The sequence below is a fragment of the Gossypium arboreum genome, chromosome 5 (assembly GCF_025698485.1).
Source record: "Gossypium arboreum isolate Shixiya-1 chromosome 5, ASM2569848v2, whole genome shotgun sequence".
In the NCBI taxonomy this organism is placed as follows: Eukaryota; Viridiplantae; Streptophyta; class Magnoliopsida; order Malvales; family Malvaceae; genus Gossypium; species Gossypium arboreum.
Window position 1 is genome coordinate 23,376,390 of NC_069074.1, and position 24,420 is coordinate 23,400,809.

Consider the following 24,420-nt stretch of genomic DNA (forward strand, 5'->3'; position numbering starts at 1 on the left):
AGCCTATGAGTGGAGTACTTTAAATTTTAATTTTTTTCTTTCATGATTTTTGGGTAAACTATTCAGTAAGTAACTCAATTTGATAACTCAACTTTTAAAACTTTCAAAATGGATATTAAACTAATTTAGTTTGTTTTCTTTGTTTATTTTTGTTAAGTACTGTTAAGCATTTGACAGGATTGATTAATAGTTGAAAAATTAGTATAATAACAAATTTCGCCATCGAATTTAACGTGATATGTCAATTTAATTATAAATTTTAAAAAAATTATATGTTAATGTTTACGTATTGTTTCAAAATTGTCCTAATTCTAAAATTATATATAAAATAAATATTTTAAAGAATTATAATATAATTGAAAAAATAATATTTTAATATAACTTTTTCGAAAATATTTATGTATTATATATTAAATTTTATAGAATTAGAATCAAATTAAGATAATATGTAAATGTTAAAGTGTTACTTTTTAAAATTTATGGCTAAATTGACACATGTAAAAGTTGATAGTTAAATATATTATTATATTGATTTTGAACTACCACATCACACTTTTTAAAAATTTAACCACACTTAACGGAAATAAAACAAATAAAACCAAACTCAATTAATCAAGTAACTATTTGAAAGTTTAAAAATTGGTGATCAAAAAGAAATTAAGTATTTGGGGAACTTGCAGTGTAATTTACCATTTTAGTTAAGTTTTTTTATGATTGTTTTGTTATGAAAATTAGTTAATTTAATTTTAATATTTGAATAACTCAATTAATATTATATTATTATCTATTAAAAAATATAATTTTAAATAAACTTGAATGTATTTACCCTCTTAGTTAAGAATTTATCAAATAACGACTTTTTTTTTATTACTCAATTCTAAAAATTACAATTTTCAACGATAGTTGGATTGGATGCACTTAATCGTAATTTACTAGTAATAATTTTTTTAACATGTAAACTTAATTCACGCACCATTACGTCACATATTATATTTTCAATGGAAGGAAGTTTCCAGGTAAGGAAGTTCGAAGTAGTATTAGTCCGGTTTTTTTGTAACCTAATCTCTTCTTTTTCTTATGGAAAACGCCTTGGTCCATTAAGTCTCCTTCGAATTTTCTTCTTTGACTGCCACTCTCTCTTTTATTTTTTCTACCCAACCCCCAAATTTGCTCCAGTTCTTTTTTTAATATAATATATATTTTTCTCTAATTCTAAATCATGTGAAATAAAGTTTGTTTTGTGATCAATTTTTGCTTTCTTGTTGAGAAAGCTTTTTTTTTTTCAATCATAAAGAAAAAAAAAAAAGAGAATTTTTTTATCATCAAGAGAGATGACAGTGGCGGCGAAAGCTGCGACGACTGATTCATGTTTTGGCGAGGATCAAGTGTGGCCACCGGGGTTTAGGTTTCACCCAACTGACGAGGAGCTGGTTCTTTATTATTTAAAGAGAAAGATCTGTAGAAGAAAGCTCAAGCTTGATATCATAAGGGAAACTGATGTTTACAAGTGGGATCCTGAGGAGTTGCCTGGTAAATTCTTCTCTCTTTTTCTAACCCTCAAATTATTATTTGATTCTTGGCTACATGTTTAGTTTAACTGATAATTGAGCAAATATATCCGTTGACTTCGTTTCCCTTTTATTAGATTGCTTTTTCTTTTTTTGTGGGTTTGTTTTGATTTTATTTGTTATTGTTTTGTTTATCGTATGGGTTTGTATTGTGAAGAATATGTGGGCTATTCGTTTTTGTATGTTGAAATTGCTGTTTTTATCTCTTCATTTTTTTTCTTATTCATTTTAGAACATCCTTGGATTACGTTGACTTGGGTTTGTGCAATAATTCTACTGTTTGTTTGTATGAATTTTTATGATGGAACTATTGGCCTAAATGATTTATTCAGGCTCCATAGTCCTTAAATCAGATTAACCAATGGGGTTTTCAGATGTCTCAATGATTCGTTAGAACAGTGGTTTGTTTTTTGTTCCTATTCGAGGCTCTTGATTCTATTTGTCTTTTAGATGGACTGCTTGTTTGAAAAACTTCAAGCAGTAGCTAACGTTTGTTGGTTCCTACTTTCCGATTTTGCTTTATTTGTTGTATTAGCGGCTTTCTAATGAGCGAAAAATATGTTATACAGCACAATCAATTCTGAAGTCTGGAGATAGACAATGGTTCTTCTTCAGTCCAAGAGACAGGAAATATCCTAATGCAGCAAGGTCAAACAGGGCAACTGGACACGGGTATTGGAAGGCAACAGGAAAGGATCGTACTGTTACCTGTAATTCTCGGACAGTTGGAGTCAAGAAAACGTTGGTTTTCTACAGAGGGCGTGCACCTATTGGTGAGCGAACTGATTGGGTGATGCATGAGTATACCCTTGATGAAGAGGAGCTCAAGAGATGCCAGAACGTAAAGGTATGCGGCTGAAGAAGTTTGCCCAGAAACTTTTCTAGTTTTAGTCCTGTATATTTTCTTTTTATTATTTCTCTGTTTCTCTTTTGCATTTCAGGACTATTATGCTCTTTATAAGTTGTACAAAAAAAGTGGACCTGGCCCTAAAAACGGAGAGCAGTATGGGGCACCATTTAAAGAGGAAGAATGGGCAGATGAGGAATATGCTAGTAAAGCAGTAGATGTAATCACCCCTGTCAAACAACCAAATGAGGCCATTCCTGATGACATCGTAAAAGCTAAAAATCAAATTCAATCGCCATTGAATGATATTGAAGAGTTTATGAGGCAATTCACTGCTGAGCCTGCACTTCCCCAGGCACAAGCTCATTTTGACAATATATTGCCTCGGCTTGCTGGTGAAGAAGAGATACAAAGTACTTTGCTGGACACATCTCCGAGGGATGTACTCCTTCCTAAGCCACTTGAGGTTGTACATGACCATGCAAGCTTTGAACTCTCCCAGTCACCTACATCTCGTTTGCAGTTGCAAGAGGCACCTGAGGTCACTTCTGTTTCTGATCAGTTTGAACAAATTCCACAAATATGTGAAGAGGACTTCCTGGAAATTGATGATCTCACCTCCAATGTTGAGAAACCTGTGGAGAATGGGCTGCAGTTCAATGACTGGGATGGACTGTGTGAATTTGATCTCTACTGTGATGCAGCAATGTTTCTACAGGACATTGGACCTATTGAACAAGGAATAGTTCCATTCTCATATACTGAAAATATGATAAATCAGGTAAGTTACCCATTGGAACCGCAATTGCAACACCAGTCAAATACCAATCATATGGATCAAGAACTACAGTTCCAATTGAATGCCACTGGTGTTGATAAGCAGTTGCAGCTTCAACCGAATGCCTTTGGGAATAATCAACAGGTGCAGTCTCAATTGAATACAATCAGTGATAATCAGCCTCAATTGAATGCCTTCGAGGATGGTATATTAAATCAGGTTGGTTATCAATTTCATTCCTCTACAAATAACATGATGGATCAGCAATTGGTACCCAATTCAACTGTGGATCAGGTGGATTACCAGTTGCCGTTCCAGTCTTTTGGAAATGAGATGGAGCGACAGCTCCAAGCGGATCAGATCAATGGTTCAATTTGGACAAATGATCAGAGTGGTGATGTCTTTACTCCATCAGGATCGAATCTTGGGAATGCCTCTTCAAGTTCAGGTAGAACACGTGCGGAAATCAACGTGCATTCATTTGTGAAATTATCTTGCATTCACTGAACTGTTTATTTGTTTTGGACAAAGTTGTTGTCTTAGCCTTTCCTTGCAAAGTTCTTGATGAAATGGTTGGTTTGGTAGACATGCCAAAAGTCCACGTGGCAAAAAACCTTTCTTAAAAATGAAATTTGAGCCCGCTTCTTCTGATACGACTATTTTCATTTATAGTTACTTATAGTGACTAGAATGCTAATATTCAACTACTTTTTTGTCATTGGAAAAGCTAGTCACTCCTTTACTGCTTTACTGTAAAATTTTGCTTATATATGGTTATTTTGGTTATCTTTAGGTTTGGTGTACAATGGTAATAATCAAGATGAAGGTGACAAAAAGGGCGAGGGTGCAAGCCGATTTTCTACTGCACTGTGGTCATTTGTGGATTCAATACCTACTACTCCTGCTTCTGCATCTGAGAGTCCTTTGGTAAACCGAGCCTTTGAGCGAATGTCTAGCTTCAGTAGGTTGAGAATGAATGTTAGAAACACCAATGCGTTGACAGTCAATGGTGTCACAACTGCTCGGAGGAGAAGCAGGAATAAGGGGTTCTTTTTATTTTCTATTTTAGGTGCATTGTGCGCTATATTATGGTTTCTGATAGGGATGGTTAGGGTCGTAAGGAGTTCGATCTCCTCATGAAGATATAATGTAAGTGGGAAGTTTTGTTAGTTATGTTCTACTGGGAAGTTGGTGAAATTGTTGCATAGTGAAGTCCAAATTTGTCATTAAATTAAAAAGTTTTTAATGTCTCAGGAAGAAGTGTTAGTAGAAGGAAAGCATAATAGGTACCTTGAAATTTCTTTCTAGTAGGCGTTCTTGTGTGTCGTAAATACCGTATTTATATGTAGTTATCATGTTGAAACCTCTTCTCTGTTTTTGACAAATATGAACTGAAGCAGTCAGTCAAGCAAATTTAGCTGCCATGCGCGGCCAGTTAACTACTATGATACACCATCTTTATCTTTAACACTGGTAATTAAATTGTTTGGATATGGCATGGCATCCTTGGGGAAGAGGTGTTAAATTTAGGGGTGAGCGTTCGATCGAATTGAATTGAATGAAAAAATTTCGAGTTAATCGAGTTGACGAATCATATTTTATCATTTTAATTTGATTTGAAATTTTCTTGAATCGAGTCGAATGAGATGAAATTTAAATAAAATCGAATATATTTGTTTGAGTTAAATTTTAAAAAATAATTTTAGGTCCTTGCAACTATTGTCATTCATTGTAATAAAATTCGTCCACCTTAATCAAAATTTTATTAATTTTCATCACCTCATAATTTATTTATTAAACTTTTATATATGAGTTAGTTTTTTGCTTGCTTAGTTGTTTCAATTATCTTTAAATTCTTGTCATCATATATTTTGGAATTAAAAATATATTAAATATAAAATGTGATTTTTAATAAAAGTTATTTTAAAGATAAAATGTGAAATTAATATCAATATAAAATTTTAACATGAATATTTAATGACATAATTAATAATTTAATTTTAATATAAATATTCAATATGACTAAACAATTCAATAATATAAATAATATAAAATGTGAAATTTAATTTAATAATATAAATAGTAGATATAAATAAAATTATTACTATTGATGTCTAGTGATTTTTTGGATAATTTTAATTTTTTATTTGAAAGGGTGAGAAGTAAAAGTTTAGGGAAAAATAAAAAATTTGAGGATTAAAATTTGAGGAAAATAAATAAATAGGGGCGTAAAATTTTGGAGAAAAATATTAAAAAAATTAGGGGAGGGATGGGTTTGGGTAGATGGGAGGTGGGATGGGAAAGAAGTAAAAATTTTAGGGAGAAAGTGGGAGTAAAAATTTTGGGAGAAAATAAAAAGTTTTGAGGGTTTTTAGAAATAAAATTTTGAGAAAAAGTAATTGGGATAGTAAAATTTTGGTGGGAAATGGATTATGGGTAGGTTGGGGGGTTTGGGATGGAATGAGAGTAAATATTTTAGGAGAAAATGAGGAGTAAAAGTTTTGAGGGAAAAGTAAAAAAGTTTGGAAGTTTGGGGTAAAAATATAAAATATTATAGTTTGATATTCGAATTATTCGAATTTGAAAACTCAACTCGATTCGAACTCGAAATTTGAAAAAAAATTCGAGTTGACTCGAATAACTCGAATAACTCGATTTGTTTAACTCGAAATTTAAATTTTTTTTAATTTTTTCAAGTCGAATCGAGTTTTGCTCACCCTTAATATTAATGGTCTGTAATTGATAGAGATCTGGTGTACTGTCTTGAGAAATATAGGAGATATTATGTTTGGTTTAGGTTGGATAGTTGGTTTTACCTGTAAAGGTCTTGTTTTGATTTGGATGGGTCTGATTTAACTCGAACTGTAATCCAATAATAAAATTTATTTTAATTTGATTTTAAATTATAAAAATATTAATATAAATAACTTTTAAATGATGATAACGATAATAATAAAGGTAATTAAGGTTTGGGCATAAAATGACACACTTCTATTTGATCTGTTCCATGAAAATATTTCTAGATGTGTGGGCTCATTTTAAATAATTTATTGAGACGTATATCTTGGTTCTTGAATAAATCTTGTAAGTTATAGTCCTTGGGTTCTTGCTTTTGATCCGCGGAAATCGCCGGTAATTATAACTCCAAAGCTATGTGGCATATCATATTTTTTTGTTCCAAAAATAACTTAGAAAGAAGGAAACACATTTTAGCAGAGCAAAAAAACAGACAAAAGAAAGCATTTAAATCAACATAGGGCAAAGGACCTGATTAGGTCTGACTAACGTATCATGATGCAGGTAAAAGTTTTAATATTTTGGTGCATTTCCCACTCAATAGAGTTGCTTAAATTAAGCCCGTTTCACAGCTTACGAAGGGAAGAGATGAGGCAGGCACCTTGGAATTATCCGTTATGGATGCCTCTCTATCCCCCCATTTCAATGCTTACTTTAATGAGTTCTCTCAATAATATATATCTCTAGATAAAACTTCTCAACTTCTAATTTAACTTCCTTAAAGAATAAATTCCTCATCTTTCAATTTATATAGTCTACGCCTCATACATCCCGCTTTTACTCTATAATATAATAAGATTGTAAAGGTGCTATTGGCAAGGCAAGTATGGAGTCTATGAGGTTATTTTCTATGTCTGGCCTTTTTGTTTTGCCACTCGTGGCACTAATGATACCGGCGAGTATTGGGAGCGGTTGGCAAAGATGCAGATTTCCAGCAATATACAACTTTGGGGACTCTAATTCAGACACTGGGGCTTGTAATGCGGCAGTGGCTGAGATTCCGTCACCATATCGCCAAACCTTCTTCAAGCAACCTTCAGGACGAGCTTCTGATGGTCGTCTCATCATTGATTTTTTAGGTTAGTAGTTTGCTGATTATATTCCCACTACTATGCAAATGGACATTATCCCTGAATTTTTCTAAGAATCGGCCCGAACTCAGTTGGCTAGTGCTAGGCTCTTTGCAGCTTATATTAGAAGTAGAACTAGTCAATTCATATATTACTGACAGTTTCTTATTATATTACCTTGTGCAGCTGAGAATTTGGGATTACCATACCTGAGTGCCTACCTGGACTCAATTGGGACAAATTTCAGGCATGGTGCTAATTTTGCAACAGGTGGGTCTTGCATTCAACCTGCATGTGGATATAGCCCCTTCAACCTTGCAACGCAAGTTTCTCAATTCATACACTTCAAAGCTCGCACAACTGCCCTCTACAACCAACTCTGCCTCAACCGTGAGTCTTCTTCTCTGCATTTTTGTACATAAAGCACTTTATCATATAGAAGATAGTAGAGAACAGGTGAGGTATGCAGGGTGACCATTCACGCGAAACCCTTGGGGACGGGGTAGCTGGCAGAGTCATGATGGAGAGGTTGGTATCTCTAAGAAATGAAATATTTGAATTTGTGAACGTTGGTATACAGGAAAGATACCAGCACACTGTATTGATCTTCCAAGACCTGATGACTTCTCAAAATCTATATACACATTGGATATTGGACATAATGACCTAGCGTATGGTTATCTTCAACATCGAGCCGAAGGAAGAATTCGAGCTTCCATTCCCAATATGCTTACCCTGTTTTCCCAAGCAGTCCATGTAAGAAAAAATGGAATGCTTCTTGGGGCTTGCAAAAAATGTACGGTTTGTAGTAGTAGTAGTATTTACTTACATTTGTCTATGTTCCAGGTATTGTACAGTGAAGGGGCTAGGATATTTTGGATACATAACATGGATCCAATGGGGTGCTTGCCTTTCAGTGTTATGATGTACCAACCAAAGGCTCACAATGTGGACCGAAACGGGTGTGTGATGCCTCAAAATGAGATGGCTAAAGAGTTCAACAGGCAGCTTAAGGACAAAGTGTCCCAGCTGAGGACACAACTTCCTTCAGCGGCTTTCACTTACGTCGATGTCTATTCAGCCAAATATGCTCTAATTAGCAACGCCAAACAACAAGGTAACTGTCCGAAAGTTGTCACACTCACACCGATCAAAGTGGTTGGCAATGGGATGGTGGTCTAACTGCCATGGTTTTGGTGATTGCAGGGTTCGTAGATCCTCGAACGTTTTGCTGTGGCAGCTACGAACACCATGGTCACCATGTTGATTGCGGGAAGAAAGTTAATGGAACAGTTTATGGGAGTTCATGTAGGTACCCATCAAGGCACATTAGTTGGGATGGAATACACTTCACAGAGGCAGCCAACTTGTGGGTTGCAAATCGCACACTTAATGGCTTTTTCTCCGATCCCCCGGTTTCTATCGACAAGGCTTGTCATCGGCCACAACTATAGGTTGTTGCTAAAAATAGGCTTCAAATTAAATATTTTAACTGTAGTTGTCTTACAAAATCAAAATAAAAAAATATTTCTCTTAATATGCGTTATTATCAAACTCTTGTATTTTTCTTTTTGAGAAATAAGTGCCTTCGTTTACTATTAATATTGTTGAATAATTGTGAAGCGATTATAGTTTTTCCGTGCTTTTATGATATGTTTTTGCGCTATAATAGAATAAGAATATAACAAAATATTATTATATGATATTGAAATAAAGCCGTTTAAAATAGGATGAGTATAATGTTAGTTTGGTTTAGTGAAATAGAATAAGTGTTGTAAATGTATTATTATGTTTGCTTCAAAGGAATAGATATTATAAATTTAAAGGAATATCAAAGTTAAACTAAATATAATTTGAATAGTGTGAGAGAGAGCAAAATATTTTTTATTTTATTTAATATTAATATTAATATAAAATTTAAATTTATTATTATCTTTTTATATATTTTAAAATTTTATATATTAATTTTGTCAACAATCATGTTTTTATTTTTATATACTTTTTAAATTTATTATTATATTGTTTTGAAAATATTTATGTATTTTTCTATATTTCTTTGAATTTTTAAAATTAAGATTAAATTGAGAATATTTATAAATTTTGAGGGTTAACATTTTTAAATTATAACTAAATCGATATAATATGTAAAATTTGAGAGTTTAATTTATTATTATATTATTTTTAACTGTCATTTGTGATTTTAACGAGGGTGACCGAATTATTTACTTAAATTGTTAACTTTTATTTTGGACGCCTAAAATATTTTTTTTAATAATTAAATAACTATAGGTATGATTTATTTTAAATATAAACTTGTATTCTAAATATCTAATTTCTATTCTAATAAACATGCCATAGAATATTTGTATTTTATAACCATAATATAAAATTATTCTATCTAATTATTTTTTTTTGTAATTATTGATTTAATTTTTACTGGATTGATATAATATTATTTGTAATGTAAGAAAATTTAGGTTTGCGTAAGCTAAAACATGTTGTAATCTGATTGTTTAATAATAAAAATGTATAACGAGATTATTGAAAAAAATTCTTCCTCGTAATTATATTCCATTTACTTTTTGCATTTAAATACCAATACTATTTATGATTAAACAATCATTATCGTTTTAGGAGAAAAAAACAGAAAACAAATAAAAAGTAGGCAAAGCCTCCAAAAATTGAAAAAACGAAAATTACTGAAAAGGTGATTAAGCAGCAGCCTGCCTTCATTTCCTTTTGGCTGAAAATTTTGTCGTTCAGATTTCACAGAGGGAAGAAGAAATCAAGTTCTTTTTTCATTTTTCTTCACTTTCTCGTGACTGAAAAATACAGAGAAAACGAAAGCCAAATCTTTGGAGAAACCAATTTAGCGTCCGCCCATTGAATTCAAAAAGAGGCGGAGGAGAAAGAGCGATGTGAAGGAAGAAGAAGATGAAGCCGCAGCGCCGCTTCACCTTCTTCTCCTATTGATTTCCAGCCCCCTCTTCATGGCCTCTTCTCAGCATCGCTGCGTTTTCGGTCAATCTCTCTCTGATTTGCTTCTGGTTTTTTAGATTGCTTTTCTGTTTAATTGCTGAGAAATTTTTTAACAACTAATCACATGATTTTATTTTTGTTTTCATTTTTTAATTGATGTTATTTGGAAGGCTTTTTTTTTTCCCCTCTTAATGAATTTAGTGAAATTTGGTGTTTGTTTTTTTGGTTGGCAGTTGGGAATATACCATATGATGCTACTGAGGAACAGCTTATAGAAATCTGCAGGGAGGTTGGCCCGGTTGTTTCTTTCAGGTTTGGAATTTTCATTTTTAATATTTCAACATTTGAAAATCAATTTGCTTAAAGGGATTCGGCTTCAATTTCTCTTTAAGTTCAAATCTTTTAGGTTTGTAACTATGCCAGAAAAGAACCGGTACCTGTTATTGAATGCAAATCCCTGATTGTTTTAACTGCTTAGTTTTCATATTTGATTATGATGATTGGGAATAGTACAACGGCTACGTAGTTATGAGGATATGATAGTTGAAAATTTAAAACCTTTTGAACTTGACAGATATGGTGGGATCTAAGTTATTGAGGAATATGGGAAAAAAAACCTACACACTCATTCACTAAACATGCAGATAGAAACATTGATATATACTAGCTCCCTTTGCAAACTAGTTTGGGTGCATGCACTACAAAATATCTTCATTAAGAATCTTTGTTAACTTAATTTGAGATGAAATTTCTTTTTGGAAGATATATATATTAATGTTCTTCATTTCTAATTAACCCTCTTAATTTCAGATTGGTTATTGATAGAGAAACTGGTAAACCAAAAGGTTATGGGTTCTGTGAATACAAGGATGAGGAGACAGCTCTAAGTGCACGAAGGAATCTTCAAGGTTATGAGATCAATGGCCGGCAGTTGCGAGTTGATTTTGCTGAAAATGACAAAGGCTCTGATCGAAATCGAGAACAGGTGTACCCTTTTTTCTGCATCTTTTATTTTTTTCATCAGGGTGATAATTTAGCACCGTCATAGTTTCTCTTCTCACAGTGACATTGGTTAGATGTGATTATATGAACACTGGTTTTGATGACAAAGGCAGTGTAGGTGGCTATTTAGTATTGATTAATTTAATTTAAGCCCACAAATACCCAATTTCCCTCCATTCCAAACTGTTTATATCTGTATTTTAAAGTGTAATTTCAGTTACCTTGGCAGAGTATGTTTCCTATGTGATATCTATACATCTGAATTGGGGCTAATGGATGGTCTATGCAATTTTTATGCTAATGCCTAGGCTCTCATGCATGAAATTTACTTTGATCTGTTGGATGATATAAAAAGATGTTTGCTTTTGTGTATGTATTACTTGGTGCTTCAGGTTACGCTTATAAGGTTTTTAATTTTTGAATTCCTGTATGTTTATTATTTTATCAGGTAATATATTCTAGTTCTTAAAAAAAGTGATAGAAAGGACAAAAAAGCTGCAATGAACTTGATGTCATGGACTAATGCCTCCACATTCACATCCCTGCTGAAAGAAAGAGAGATTAATCATTAAATCTAGGACAAGCCTTCAGCCTTCTATATTAGACTGTCATCGCAGAAATTATAGGAAAATTCAAATTGTGATAAAGTTATTTATGCTTATGTAAACGCATAGTTGTGATGTGCTTGCAAGGATATGTTTGCTAAATATTTCAGAGACTTTTAAAGTTTGCTATTTGGCTTGAACCATTCTATTGGATGATAGATCTACTATCATGCTTCATACTGACAATCTAACTCTCTGGTCTATAACCTTGGTGGTAACTGAGGTTTATTCCAATGCAACAAAAGCCCATGTACATGCACTATCCTACTGCTTTGGATTATATTTCTTCAATATAATGGTTTTCTTCCTTCTGTTTGGTTTGATATTTTGGTTTTTCAAAATTAGATTTTATTTATAAGCTTAAACAGTGAATTTTGTTTTATTGCAGGGCCGTGGTGGACCTGGACTGGCAACAAACTTTGGTTAGTAGTTATGTTTCTTTCAGAATATATTCTTTTTTGAGGAATAAAAGCTGATTTGCCCCTTTTTAACTGACACATCACAGACCCTCAAAAACAACTAGGAGGCCAAGCAGTCCACGGCGAATCTTTTCACCTGCAGCCTATTGGTCTGCATTCAGCTATAACTGCTGCTGCTCTCATGGCTGAAGCTCTTGGTGGTGTGCAGCAAAATCAAAATGCTTTGCCGAGTCAGCCAGTACCAACCAGTGACCCACTAACACTTCATCTTGCCAGAATGTCTAGGAACCAGCTGAATGAAATTATGTCTGAGCTGAAGGTAAGCTTTGAGCAATACATACTGTTATAAGGAGCTTTGCTCCTTTAATTAATTGTATTCTTTCATGTCTTCTCTCAACAGAAAATGGCTACACAAAATAAGGAACTAGCTCGTGAGCTATTGCTTTCAAAACCTCAGTTGCTGAAAGCTATTTTTCAGGTATTTTTCATTGTTTGGTGTTTCTTTAAAAGAAACTATGAAGAGATAATATTTATCTTAGACATTTAATATCTATCTCATATATTTTCATCTAGTGTCCCTTAATTAAAAATGGTCCTTTAAACACTCCAAATTCCAAAAAGGAAATGAGTTTATTGTAATAAATTCAAACCTTTTATGTTTATAAGCTGCATGAAGAGAGTTCTTGAATGCATCTAATGTGTTTTGTGAGTATATGTTATGTATTTTTTCATAGCATTCAAGTTATCATTTATTACTGCTAGTTTTCTGACATGTTCATTTTACATATGACTATTATGCAATTTAGTTTTCATTTTTTCACAAACTGTGTTGAGATCATTTTTATTGAACTATCAAATATATAAGAAAATCAAAGTATTTTTGTTAAGAAAATGATAATTTAGTCTACAAAATGTAATAATGTTGATAGTTCATCACATGGTCTTGAATTATGCCCTTTATTTTTATAACAATGAAACTCTAGATGTTAGAAAATCTATCAAAATAGAAAGGTGTTCTTTGTCTTCACAGAAGTTTTACACGTTTTAAGACACTTTTATTTGATAAAGATATAGATTTGGTCTTACTTCTTTGCCTTTGCTTTTGCTTTTCAGGCTCAAATTATGCTTGGAATGGTTACCCCTCAAGTGGTTTGTTTCATTATCTCAAAAAAAGAAAAAAAGATAGCTGTTTGTTCAGTGCTTTGAAATTTTGTTGCATAAAGAAAATTTTATTTTGAATTTTGCAGTTGCAGATGCCAAACATAAGACAGCCTCTTGGTCAACCTGCACAGATTCCATTACAGGATGGCCAGCATAGTCTGCAGCCAACAGCACAGACTCTTTCTCCAATGGTTCAGGTTGGCTTGGTTCCTAAAGTACAAAGTCAAATAGCTTCTGTGCCTCTTAATTCTTTAGCTCGCAACCAAGTTTCTGCTACCCTACAATCAACTTTGCAGCCTCGGACACAGCTTCCACAACATTCCAGCAATTATGATCTACCACCAGCCGCTGCACATTCTGGAGTTCCCAAAATTCCTTCTTTAAACACCTCTGTTAGACCACAAATTCAGGTAGCAAATTCTTCATCTTTGAACCAGCAATCGCAGCCATCATTGCTGCACTCAGGACAGCTTGCAACTGCTAATTTAAGTCACAGCAGTCGGATGGTCTCGCCAAATGTTGTCATGCAATCAGCTCCTCTGCCTTATCCTTCCTTATCAGATACCAGCTTCCAGGTGCAAAAGCTTCTTTCACAGTACATGCCACTAGAGAAGTTTTAGCAATGGTTTATGTTAACTACAAGCATGCGTCTTTAGATTGTGTTCTGATTTGTTTTAATATAATTTTTTTTTGGAGAAACCATCAAATTATTAAATTTAAAAGTTTAATAATTTAACAGTGCCACATGTATTTTTAGGTTCCCTTTTGAATATTTAATAATAAAACATTGTTAGTTCCATTGTTTTGAAATTCAATCAGTCAAATCCTTCCAAGAGATATTAAGTTCAAGTTAGGTTTTAAGAAAATCTCTCTTATGCACATGTGAAAAAAAATTACTGAAAAGATGGTGAGTGGTCTCCATTGAACACATATTTTCTATTTCCTATTGTTGAAAACATATCGATGGATCCTTGCCCCCTTCTTTGCCCTCCCTTTCTGCAAACAAACTCCAGTTCTCTCTTGTGATCTTTTTGAGTTTGTTGCAGTAGACTGTATCTTTCTCAAATTAGTAGAACACTGGTTTTTATTTCTTTCAATGTCCTAGTATTTCATATTAACTTCTTTTTTGAAAAAAAAAAAAACAGCCTGGTCCCTCAATAACACCTGGCATCGCGGAGAAATCAAACATTGTTCAAAATCATTCTGAAGCAATAAGTCAGCCAGCAAAAATGGTGAAATTAGATGGGGGAAAGAGCGGTTCTTCCTCAGTTGGGTTGAATGTGACCAATGTAAGTGGATCTAAAACATTGCAAACATTTGGTGTTGATTCAGCTCCTGTTAATCAAATGCCTAGAGCACAAGAGGTGCAATATGCTGAAAAGCAGATTTCTCAGGTACTGTAGTATACTTGGTAATATCACATTTTAAATTATATAATACTTTGCTGTGAGCTCATTTTCTCATGCATCATTGCTTCAGCCTTAACAGCAGAAAGATCATTCTCAGAGTTTCAATGGCAGGGATTAGATAGGTTTCATGCAAAAGAAATATAGTTCCTGAAATGATCTTTTATTGATTTAGTTCCTGATATCTATTTAATCATTTTGGCAATTCCCAGAAATATTAATATGAAACAGTGATAAAAAATTACACATCCCAGTCATCTTGATTGAGAAGTGAATATCATCTTGCTAATGATTTACTTAGAAAATGGCTGGGTTGTAATTTAGATGTCATCCTATGTTAAGCTATTTTCTTTGATCTCATTGTTCCAAAAACTTGAATGTGTACTGCTTTAGTTGTGTCTAATGAATGGGGAAGTAAAGCGTATTAAAGTTCAACCTGCTATTGAATGTATAGTTTTTGAGGTACTTGTAGCATTTAATACCATCAAGTTTAGTGCTTTGTCTAGTTATCAAATGCAAATCTGATCTTTAATTTCCTTTAAACCTAAGTCTCCATGTTAAGGAAAAACGTTGTTGGTATTTTCTTCTGTCTTCTCTTCTTTTCACTATTGACCAAATAACAGAGATAAGATTTGTCTCATTATCTTTACCGAAATACATTTAAAGGTTATAGTTAGGTCTGGAGGACTTTGTAAATGCTTGCAGTCTTCTTCAAGAGTAAGTTTAACTGTTTAGTTGTGCACATCTGATATTTTGAGTATGATTGGATTGAGACAATAGGGTTTTTCCAGTAGTTTTTCACTGTAATGTGTATCTTTGCGAGTGATTGGATACATAATGGCTGATCACTGGTACATGTTATAGTTGACTGTCAGGTGAACACCAATCCAGTTATTTGGAAGGTAAAAATTAGTAGTCTCTAGTTGATCTTTGGCACTTGAAAATTTTCTATAGTAGTGGCGTGAGAGCTTAGATGTAAGTTTTAGTTTAAAGGACAATGGAATTGATTCCTAGATCATCAATTCTCAAAAATCTGAAGGTACCTATCCTTGTAGTGTGGTTCAAATAATACTTTCTTGAAACTACTTTGTACGGTGATAAATAGCCAAATGCGTGCTTAATTGCTTGACAAACCAAATTGATTGGGGGGCAGTTATGGACATCTGGTATATGATTTGGTTTGGTAGACATTTAAAAAATCCTGCAGTAAGTTTCTATAACCAAGTTATTATAATCGTGGTGCATGGCTTTACAAGCTTATGCAATCTCTCTGCCAGTTCTCTGTTAATGTCAATATAGCTTTTGACCACAACAGTGGCCAATGTGAAACTCTTTGCTTACCTATAGGAGAAATCTTTAGCATTATTTATTTATTTAAAATTTTGGAATATTTTGTGCAATTTGTGGTTGATTTGATAATAATTTTGAAACTCACGATTCACACCATTGTTTGTATGTCAGCCACAGCTCGCACCTGATGTTGAGTCCGTCTTACTGCAGCAGGTGTTAAACTTAACACCAGAACAGCTGAGTTCATTGCCACCTGAACAACGCCAACAGGTCATTCAACTCCAACAGGCACTTCGGCAAGAGCATATGCAGCAGCCATCATAGCAGGTAGGCTTCCAACACCAACTATTGTCAACAGTGTCATCTTCCATCATTTTTTAAACTTTCTGGAAGAAGTGCTCTGCTATGGGTTCATTCAAATTCTCGGTGCTTGTAAAATTACCATTTATTCTAGATACGTTTAGAAAATGGCGTGTCTCATTGATGTCACATTATGAGCTTGTTACTTGAATACATGAAAGAATCGGTGAGAGGAAAAAGGAAAAGAAAAAAAAGGAAATGAAAATTTTGTCTTATCTTCTCATTCTATGCCCCTGGAGTACTTGTTAGTGTTAGTGATGTATTATTTGCCTTCAACTTGGCCTGTGGTTTACATGGGGACAGGCGATTTCTTCTCTTTTAACTTCTTTTTATAGCCTGGAAAGATAAACTTGGGATTTGATAAAATTTTTCTGAATTTCATTTTCATTCTTGGATTATGTTGGATGCATGTGTTTGAGTGTCTCTCTTGTTAAGCTATGTTAGCAATGATATGCAGTCTTGGTAATTTAACCCTTCCAGAATAATTTATATACAAAATTGATTATTAACATATAAAATATGATTATGACATGAAAAGAAAATATGAATGTAACATGAATATGTATTCGCTCCTTTTTTTTTTTCACCTCTTTTCTCTTTCTTTCCTTCATAATAATTATAACAATAATAACCTATTTAAAAATAAAGCATGTAGTAAAGCCGATAAAATTAATAATATCTTCCGTGAACGTATTGAACAATATAACAATATAATAGAGAAGTAAAAATTGGTATCGTATTTCAAGTTTCAAATTCATGGTGTTGATCGGGTGAATTGGTAAAATTTAAAGGAGGTAGTATAGGCATTACCCTAAATTTGGAATCAAAATAAAATAAAACAGTTTTTAATCTTCGTTAAAAACTTAACTTAACCTACCTATATGTCTGTTTTTAAATAGCAAACTCTTCTATTTTTAAATTGAATTTAAACTTCAGAAATTTCTAATGATTAAAAAAAATTGCTTTGAAAAACATAATCGATTCTATTATCGACACCTACAATGGGGAGAAAGAAAACCTTATAAAGAAATTAATCAACAACTGGATTATAGATAAAAGGGTAGTGTTTATGAATAAACTATCTTTAGATATTATTACTTTTTAATTGTTTTATTTATATATATTATATAAAAGAGGAAACATCATTATACTAATATTCAATCCTTTATTAAAAAAGACTTGTAGCTAATTTTTTGATCGAGTTGACTCATGAGTATTAACTACATTGTATATACTATAAATAAAATATTAAATAAAATTATTTATTCATGTCAAAATGATAAAAAGTTTCACATAAGCATTCAAGTCAGCATTTCTTAAATAAAAACGTGTATGATCAATTCTTCCACAAGTATATTTAAACATGATTTAATCACTCTTAAAATTGAAAAAATAAAATAAGTATTACTTGGCTAGACTTCAGCAAAACTGTCCATTCCCCTTATTACACAAAACAATTGACGAAATATTTGGGAAATATTAAGTCATTATACCCTTAATAGATAACTTGTATACTTCAACCGAATCCTTCTAGTTGATCCTTCTGCAGTTCGTCCTGATCTCTCCATTGCTTCCTGTCAATGGGCTTATGTTTCCCATATTGATCATGGATTGAACAAAGGCGTCGAAGAAGTCGCGTTGGCTACCAGCAAACCTGTTGACAATGGCCACGATGCTTGCGTTGGTGGTCGAGAACAATGACTGATCAGTTTGGAGAAGGCCGCGGTTGTTCTGTAGGTTTGTGTAGTAGTTGTTGTCAAAGTCATCAGCAGTTGATGAATCAAGATTTGCCAAAGCATTACCGTTCCCTCCTTGGGGACATATTTGTGCAAGTACGTCGGAAAACGTCGGGTCCAAAGTCGGATCCGTGCCGATACGACGGTTGAAAGTTTGGCATCGAGCACGGCCAAATGTATGTGCACCTGAGAATAATTAGCTAATTATTCGGAATGAAGGCATCATTCGACTGCTGATAAAGCTGAACTTCTATATCGTATTATTTGCGAGTGAGAGATATCATGTTACGTTGCATGACGACCTTTTTATAGAGATATTAATTCTGTCAAATTTTGCTATTAGTCCTTATACTATTAGTAAGTTATAGGTTTAGTTCTTGTGCTCTAACTTGATCAATTTTAGTTTTTATACTTTTTAAATTTTTAAATTTTAGTTTTGAACTAAACGATAACAGTTAAATTTGACAGGTCAAATGTTGTTATTAGTCTCACACTATGTTTAAGTTGTGGATCTAATCTTTATTTTCTAATTTTATCAATTTTAGTCTTATATCGAATTTTGAAATTTTGAATCTTGACGTAAACCGTAACTTTAAATCTATTAACTAAAATAATGCGACTTTGAAATAATAAGTTAACATGACATTAAACATATAATAATATGTTTGTTGCATGATATTTTGCAAATAATGCTACCTTTTGGATTAAGACTAAAATTTCAAAATTTGAAAACTATATAGATTAAAAATATGATCAAATTAAAATATAAAGACTAAACATGCAATTAGGGGTGAGGGTTCGATCGAATTGAATGAAAAAAATTTGAGTTAATCAAGTTGACGAGTCCTATTTTATTATTTTAACTTGATTTGAATTTTTTTTTGAATTGAGTCGAGTGAAATGGAATCTGAGTCGAGTTGAATCGAATCGAGCAAAATTATTCGAGTTAAAATAAAAATTAAACATGTCAAATTAAAATTTTGGTATAGTATAATTAATTCCATGTTATAGCCCATAAATTTAAAACTATATATATTTGAAAACTTTTTCAAAGCAAAATAAAAAAAAAAAAACTTGAATAATTAATTAACTTATATAGGTCCAAAATTATTAATTTAAAAAATTAAAATTTCTCTATATATTCTTTAGATTTTTTAATTTTTTATAATATTTTAAAAAATATAAATTTTAGAATTTTTATAAAAATTTGAATTTTAAAATTATTTTGAACTTCTTTTTTTTTGTAATTTTGTTGAGAGAGATCAATTTGCTCATTTTCAAAATTGAAAGGGATTAAAGGGATATTTACACTAATGTGTTATTTGAATTATTCTAATTGTAAAATTCAACTGGACTTGAACTTGAAACTCAAATTACTTATTCGAGTTGACTCGAATAACTCAATACAATTAACTTAAAATTCGATTTTTTTTAATCAAATTAAATTTGAAGGTGCTAAGGGTAAAGGTACCACGAATAAAATTAGAGGTATTAGTTAGACTGTTGTTTGATGCAACTTGGCAGGTGACTATATCATACCTGGAGGGCTGATGTGCTAAACACATGAACTTTCTATGTTTACTTTTTTTTAAGCAGAAATTTGATTCTCAATATTGATCAGAGGATCTAATATTCTACACTTCTCAATTAATGCTGATTGCCCTACACCTTACTTTCTAAGAGCAATAGACTAGAACATTTCTCACTTTTACAAATTCTTCTTATTAAATATGAAAATTTGGCATATATATTAATTTTATGGAGCAGTTTTAAAATTCATAATCATCATATTTATAGAATATGATTGACTAATTATTTGACTCATTCCATTAAATACCTTAAAAATTTAAAAAATATATATTTTATATTTGAAAAATGTTAAATATATTGAATGATCCTTGAGTTTTTTTTTATTACTAATAGTGCTTATGAAATTTCCTTTCTATTTAAATGATGAAAGTAGAAAAGAAGAAGGAGACATAACTCATAAGGACCTTAATACATTAATAAATAAAATGTGGACACAATATATATTCGTTGCCTACACATTTGAAATTAAGCATTGATATATTTAGCAGTAATAATAATGATATGATATTCTTTGAAAGTGGAAAGTGGAAAACATGAACTTCAAACCAAATTTAAAGTGATGAAGATATAGACTTTGAACCTCATATGCTTCCCATCAAATAGTAACGACTGTGTTTATAATGATATATATTTCAAATCTATTTCTTCTGCAAAGATAGATCATAAACATCAAGACTTGGAACCAGTGTGAAGTACCTTACTTTAGATATGTTCACGATCAATATTTCGTCAAGGCCAGCTTCGAGCACAAATTGATGAATTCAAGAAAAGAATCATCAATAACTATATTAGAAAAATCTCGATGATTATATGGTAATCAACGTAAAATATTCTCTCAAATCAATTTATTATAAATATTATATTATTATATCTTGAATGAATTCAAAAGAAGTTTTGATGCTTTCTACATTCCAAACCGTAAAATTAATGGAATCTAATAAGTTAAGAAATAATAAGTAGTCATATTTGAAAGTAAAAAAATTAGTCTACTTCCACATTAAAGATATCGCATACCTTAATGCAACATGATATACCATTCGTATTGCTACCCAACCATTTAAGTCCAAATCTGGGCTTCGTCAAAAGACATTTATTATCACTGTGCCATGTCTAAATAGCTTTTACAAGTAGAGGCAGTTTAGGAAATTCAAGGCATATGGATCGGAAAGATTTGACAGTCTCCCATCTCTTATTCACATATGATAGTTTTCTATTTTTTAATGCCAATGTACACTCAGCTAGAGCTATCAACTGGATTATAAAGAGGTAATGTGTGTTGTGTGGCCTTTTGATCGACATCAATAAATTTGAATTCAAGGGCAGAAATTTGATTTTTTTCCCCTTTAAAATGTATAAAATTATAAAATAATAATTACGAAATTACATTTTAACCTCTGAAAAATGATAAAATTTTAATTTAATCTTTTAAAAATATAAATATATTAACTAATAAAATTATAAAATTAATTTATTTTAACTGTTATCAAAATTTATAACTTAATTTCGCCTTAAATTTTTTTTAGGTTGACCCTAATTTGAATTGTTACTAAGCCGTATAGGACGTAGTAACAAAAACATTGGATTTCAAGTATTTTGGGAATGAAAAAAGTAGACAATCCAAGGAGATATCTAGGCATTCAAGATGTTTTCGAGATAAGCAAAGTTTATTCCAACCATTGATTGAAAAATTACAAAATAAACCTGCTATTTGGAATTCAGAATGTTTATCAGCGAGTGGAAGACACACTACTAAAGTTTGTTCTTGCATAAATTATGTGCTGTTTAGCTTCAGGACTCCAAAAAATGTCTTGGATAAAATTGATCAAATTATTCGGAACTTCTGGTGGGGCGAGGACCCGAATAAAAGAAAATTACACGTGTAGTTGGGATATGTTATTGCTCACTGGGAGAAGGGTGAGCTTAGAATCGGATGAGCTGATTTGTTGAAAAAGGCCCTCCTATGCAAGCAAGTTTGGTGGATGAGTAAAAAGTGCTAACATTATAAAATAATATAATATGTATCATCTTAGGGTAAAAAATGTTAGGTAATCATAATGATAAGGGAGCGAATGAGTAACATATCTTAGTAGATCCATAACATAAATATGTTAGAGTGTTAAAATTACGAAAATACTTTTAATGGGATCTATCAATACAAGTATGAATTGTTGTCGTTTTTAGGAGCTTAAAGGTTTGGCTCTAACAACACTCATGAAAAGAAGTTATAGACACGACTATAATAGTGTCTCTAAATACTAAGCATTTGCTGGCATTGAAATTGTTCTATGAGATGTGTTTGATTGATTAATCAAATGAGATCGTTACCATGTAATTTCGATTAACTTTAACATGTTTTCATTATGTGAATGTTCAATCATAAGACACATTATTTATGCATTTGATTTTTAAGATTATCAAAGTCTAGAATATTTTGACAATGAGGGGGGATTCTTAGAACATTTTCAAAATATATATAGTACCTCTAACAGTTGGTTCACTACAGGAAAATAGGGCTTTAGCGGCGTTTTATCATAAAACGCTGCAGAAATTTTAAAATACAGAAACGCCGCTAAAAACAGAGCAACAGCGGCGTTTTAGTAAAAAATGCCGTTAAAGACCGGAGCATTAGCGGCGCCTTTGGTAAAACGCCGCTAAAGACCGGAGCATTAGCGGCGCTTTTGGTAAAATGCCGCTAAAAGTTATATAACCCCTAAGCCCCAAAAAAATCATAAACACTAATCTATAACCCTAAAATAATAATTATTAAAATTTATGGTTATACAATATATTAAATATTTTCTTATATAATCGTAAAAGATATAGTATTGAATTTAAAATATTGAATTAATTATCATTATAGTTTAAGGTTTATGGTTTAAGATATATGGTTTAGAGTTTAAACAGGTTTATGAGTTAACTATGGTTTAAGATATACGGTTTAGGGTTTAGGATTTAAGAGTTAGCTAGTATTTTAAGGTTTATGATGAATTATGGGTTTAGGGATTATGATTTAGGGTTTAAATTAAGGTTAGGGTTGAAGTTTACAATGGGACAATTATTAACTTCTTAAGAGATAATTTCCTTTCCAGATTCTTACCTAGGATGCTATTAAGAAAGGGTGATTTTGATTGTGGCAAGCTTAAATATTAATCAGCATTTGTTGAACTATGTATAATTTCCAAGTTTATATAACATAGAAATATCTTACAGAGTGGACATTATAACTAGAGTGTTCCAATAGAGAAATTGTTTTATTAAAGTTATGTAACTTTGTATAAATAATAGAGTGTATTTTTATCTGTTTTTTTGTTTAAATATATTTAGATTAAATAGAATGTCTCAAATAAAATATGTTAAAAAGCGATATAGTTATTTGTGTTTGCAATATATAAATATAAAATGATGCTATATCAGTAATTATATTAATAATATTAATATTAATTTTAAAATATTGAATTAATTATCATTATAGTTTAGGGTTTATAGTTTAGTGTGTATGGTTTAGGGTTTAATTTTTAGTGTTTAGGGATAAATATAGGGATCGGGTGCAATTGTATATATGAATTTTAATTTGATCTAGTTTTTGTAAATTATTAACACAATTATTGATATAACACTACTTTATATTTATATTGCATACATAAATATTTATATTTATTCAATATAAAAATATATTGATGTATTTATTTTTAAAATGTCTATGATTAAATCAAAAATAAAAACTTAAAATTTAATATTTAAAATTTTAGTCTATATTTCAATTAAAAATTTAATATTCAAAATGAAAAAAATTCAAAAAATGATAATCTCAACATAAAAATTTTGAAAGAAAAATAGAAAAAATATGTTAAAAATAAAAAAAATTAAATTAAAAAATAATAAAATTTATGAATTACCAGCGTTTTTTTAAGAAACGCCGCAAAAGGACATTATTTTTTTTATAAAAAAATGCAAAACACCACTGACTCTCAAAAGTTATTTTTTGGTTACCCGTTCGTTAACCAAATCCCCCAAATTTCTTTTTCCCTTCTACTCTCAAAATTTGCCCCCAAATTTCCTTTTTCTTTTTCATTTCACTGCACTAAATTCACCCACCATAGCTACTCCTTTTCTTCTTCTTTTTCTTTCTTAGTATTATTTCTTACATACTTTCTATGCATACTTACATACTAAATTGATATTTATGTATACTTGGTATCTCGCTTACTACAAATCGATATTTCGGATCTCATGAAAACCGAGGTTTCTGAAATGGAAGAAAGAAAAGGAAAGGGAAAGATCATGTGCGACACTCTCGACCTGAGTGCTCTCCCACTAGATTGTATCACCCTCATTATTTCCTTTACCTCCCCTCGAGATGCCTGTAGATTGTCGCTTGTTTCAACTGCTTTTAATTCGGCTACTGAATCCGATGCTGTTTGGGAAAGCTTCTTGCCATCCCAATACCAGGCATTAATTCCCTCATCGCTCTCTTTCTCGTCCAAGAAACAACTTTATCTTAGCCTCTGTGAAAATCCCCTTCTCATTGAAGCTGGACGAAAGGTAATTTCATCCTTTCTCTTTCAAGTTGTAATAAAAATTTCCCTAGCATTGTTATATAATTTAATGTCCATTTAGGGTTTACAAGTTAAAAATCTGAAAATCTAAGAGTCATATTTAGCTTTTGGATGCTTCATTTTTTGAAAGCAAAATCATTATAATCCTATTAATATCACATGTTGTTTTGTCCAATCATATTATTATTGTGAATTTTAAGTTCTTGAAATATTATTTTCCTTTGATCTGAATATGGCTTGTTTCCCTTACATGGGAA

The 24,420-nt window shown here is 31.7% G+C and overlaps 4 protein-coding genes across 6 annotated transcripts; 3 read left to right on the forward strand and 1 right to left on the reverse strand.

Annotated features, from left to right (window-relative positions):
- Positions 1-989: 989 nt before the first annotated feature.
- LOC108479598 (NAC domain-containing protein 17-like) lies at positions 990-4,638 on the forward strand. Of its 2 annotated transcripts, XM_017782309.2 has the most exons (5): positions 990-1,530; positions 2,138-2,415; positions 2,510-3,412; positions 3,488-3,641; positions 3,987-4,638. In XM_017782309.2, exons 1-5 carry the CDS (start codon positions 1,332-1,334, stop codon positions 4,331-4,333), a joined length of 1,881 nt encoding a protein of 626 aa, XP_017637798.1. In that variant the 5' UTR covers positions 990-1,331; the 3' UTR covers positions 4,334-4,638. The 2 variants fall into 2 exon arrangements, with proteins under 2 accessions (XP_017637798.1, XP_017637797.1); XM_017782308.2 differs by having other exon boundaries at positions 2,510-3,641.
- A 1,753-nt stretch (positions 4,639-6,391) lies between these two features.
- Positions 6,392-8,596, forward strand: LOC108478767 (GDSL esterase/lipase At3g27950-like). Its single transcript, XM_017781229.2, has 6 exons — positions 6,392-6,493; positions 6,787-7,068; positions 7,246-7,449; positions 7,640-7,815; positions 7,906-8,176; positions 8,266-8,596. The coding sequence occupies exons 2-6, from the start codon at positions 6,816-6,818 to the stop codon at positions 8,511-8,513; spliced, it is 1,152 nt and encodes a 383-aa protein (XP_017636718.1). The 5' UTR covers positions 6,392-6,493; positions 6,787-6,815; the 3' UTR covers positions 8,514-8,596.
- A 1,064-nt stretch (positions 8,597-9,660) lies between these two features.
- Positions 9,661-16,647, forward strand: LOC108479834 (cleavage stimulating factor 64). Of its 2 annotated transcripts, XM_017782650.2 has the most exons (11): positions 9,661-10,080; positions 10,272-10,350; positions 10,849-11,023; positions 12,034-12,067; positions 12,151-12,383; positions 12,465-12,542; positions 13,178-13,213; positions 13,312-13,422; positions 13,522-13,800; positions 14,371-14,619; positions 16,093-16,647. In XM_017782650.2, exons 1-11 carry the CDS (start codon positions 10,050-10,052, stop codon positions 16,243-16,245), a joined length of 1,458 nt encoding a protein of 485 aa, XP_017638139.2. In that variant the 5' UTR covers positions 9,661-10,049; the 3' UTR covers positions 16,246-16,647. The 2 variants fall into 2 exon arrangements, with proteins under 2 accessions (XP_017638139.2, XP_017638138.2); XM_017782649.2 differs by having other exon boundaries at positions 13,312-13,800.
- Positions 16,648-17,811: 1,164 nt separating this feature from the next.
- Positions 17,812-18,313, reverse strand: LOC108478045 (peroxidase 15-like). Its single transcript, XM_017780480.1, has 2 exons — positions 18,307-18,313; positions 17,812-18,203 (listed from the first exon to the last, which is right to left on the reverse strand). Exons 1-2 carry the CDS (start codon positions 18,311-18,313, stop codon positions 17,812-17,814), a joined length of 399 nt encoding a protein of 132 aa, XP_017635969.1.
- Positions 18,314-24,420: the final 6,107 nt, after the last annotated feature.

Coding starts and splice junctions, on each gene's coding strand:
- LOC108479598 (XM_017782308.2), top strand. CDS start 1,332: ATGACAGTGGCGGCGAAAGCTGCGACGACTGATTCATGTTTTGGCGAG. Junction 1,531..2,137: donor GGATCCTGAGGAGTTGCCTG/GTAAATTCTTCT, acceptor TATGTTATACAG/CACAATCAATTCTGAAGTCT. Junction 3,642..3,986: donor GAATGCCTCTTCAAGTTCAG/GTAGAACACGTG, acceptor GGTTATCTTTAG/GTTTGGTGTACAATGGTAAT.
- LOC108479834 (XM_017782649.2), top strand. CDS start 10,050: ATGGCCTCTTCTCAGCATCGCTGCGTTTTCG. Junction 12,068..12,150: donor TGGACTGGCAACAAACTTTG/GTTAGTAGTTAT, acceptor GACACATCACAG/ACCCTCAAAAACAACTAGGA. Junction 12,543..13,177: donor TGCTGAAAGCTATTTTTCAG/GTATTTTTCATT, acceptor TTTGCTTTTCAG/GCTCAAATTATGCTTGGAAT.
- LOC108478767 (XM_017781229.2), top strand. CDS start 6,816: ATGGAGTCTATGAGGTTATTTTCTATGTCTGGCCTTTTTGTTTTGCCA. Junction 7,069..7,245: donor TCTCATCATTGATTTTTTAG/GTTAGTAGTTTG, acceptor TACCTTGTGCAG/CTGAGAATTTGGGATTACCA. Junction 7,450..7,639: donor CAACCAACTCTGCCTCAACC/GTGAGTCTTCTT, acceptor GTTGGTATACAG/GAAAGATACCAGCACACTGT.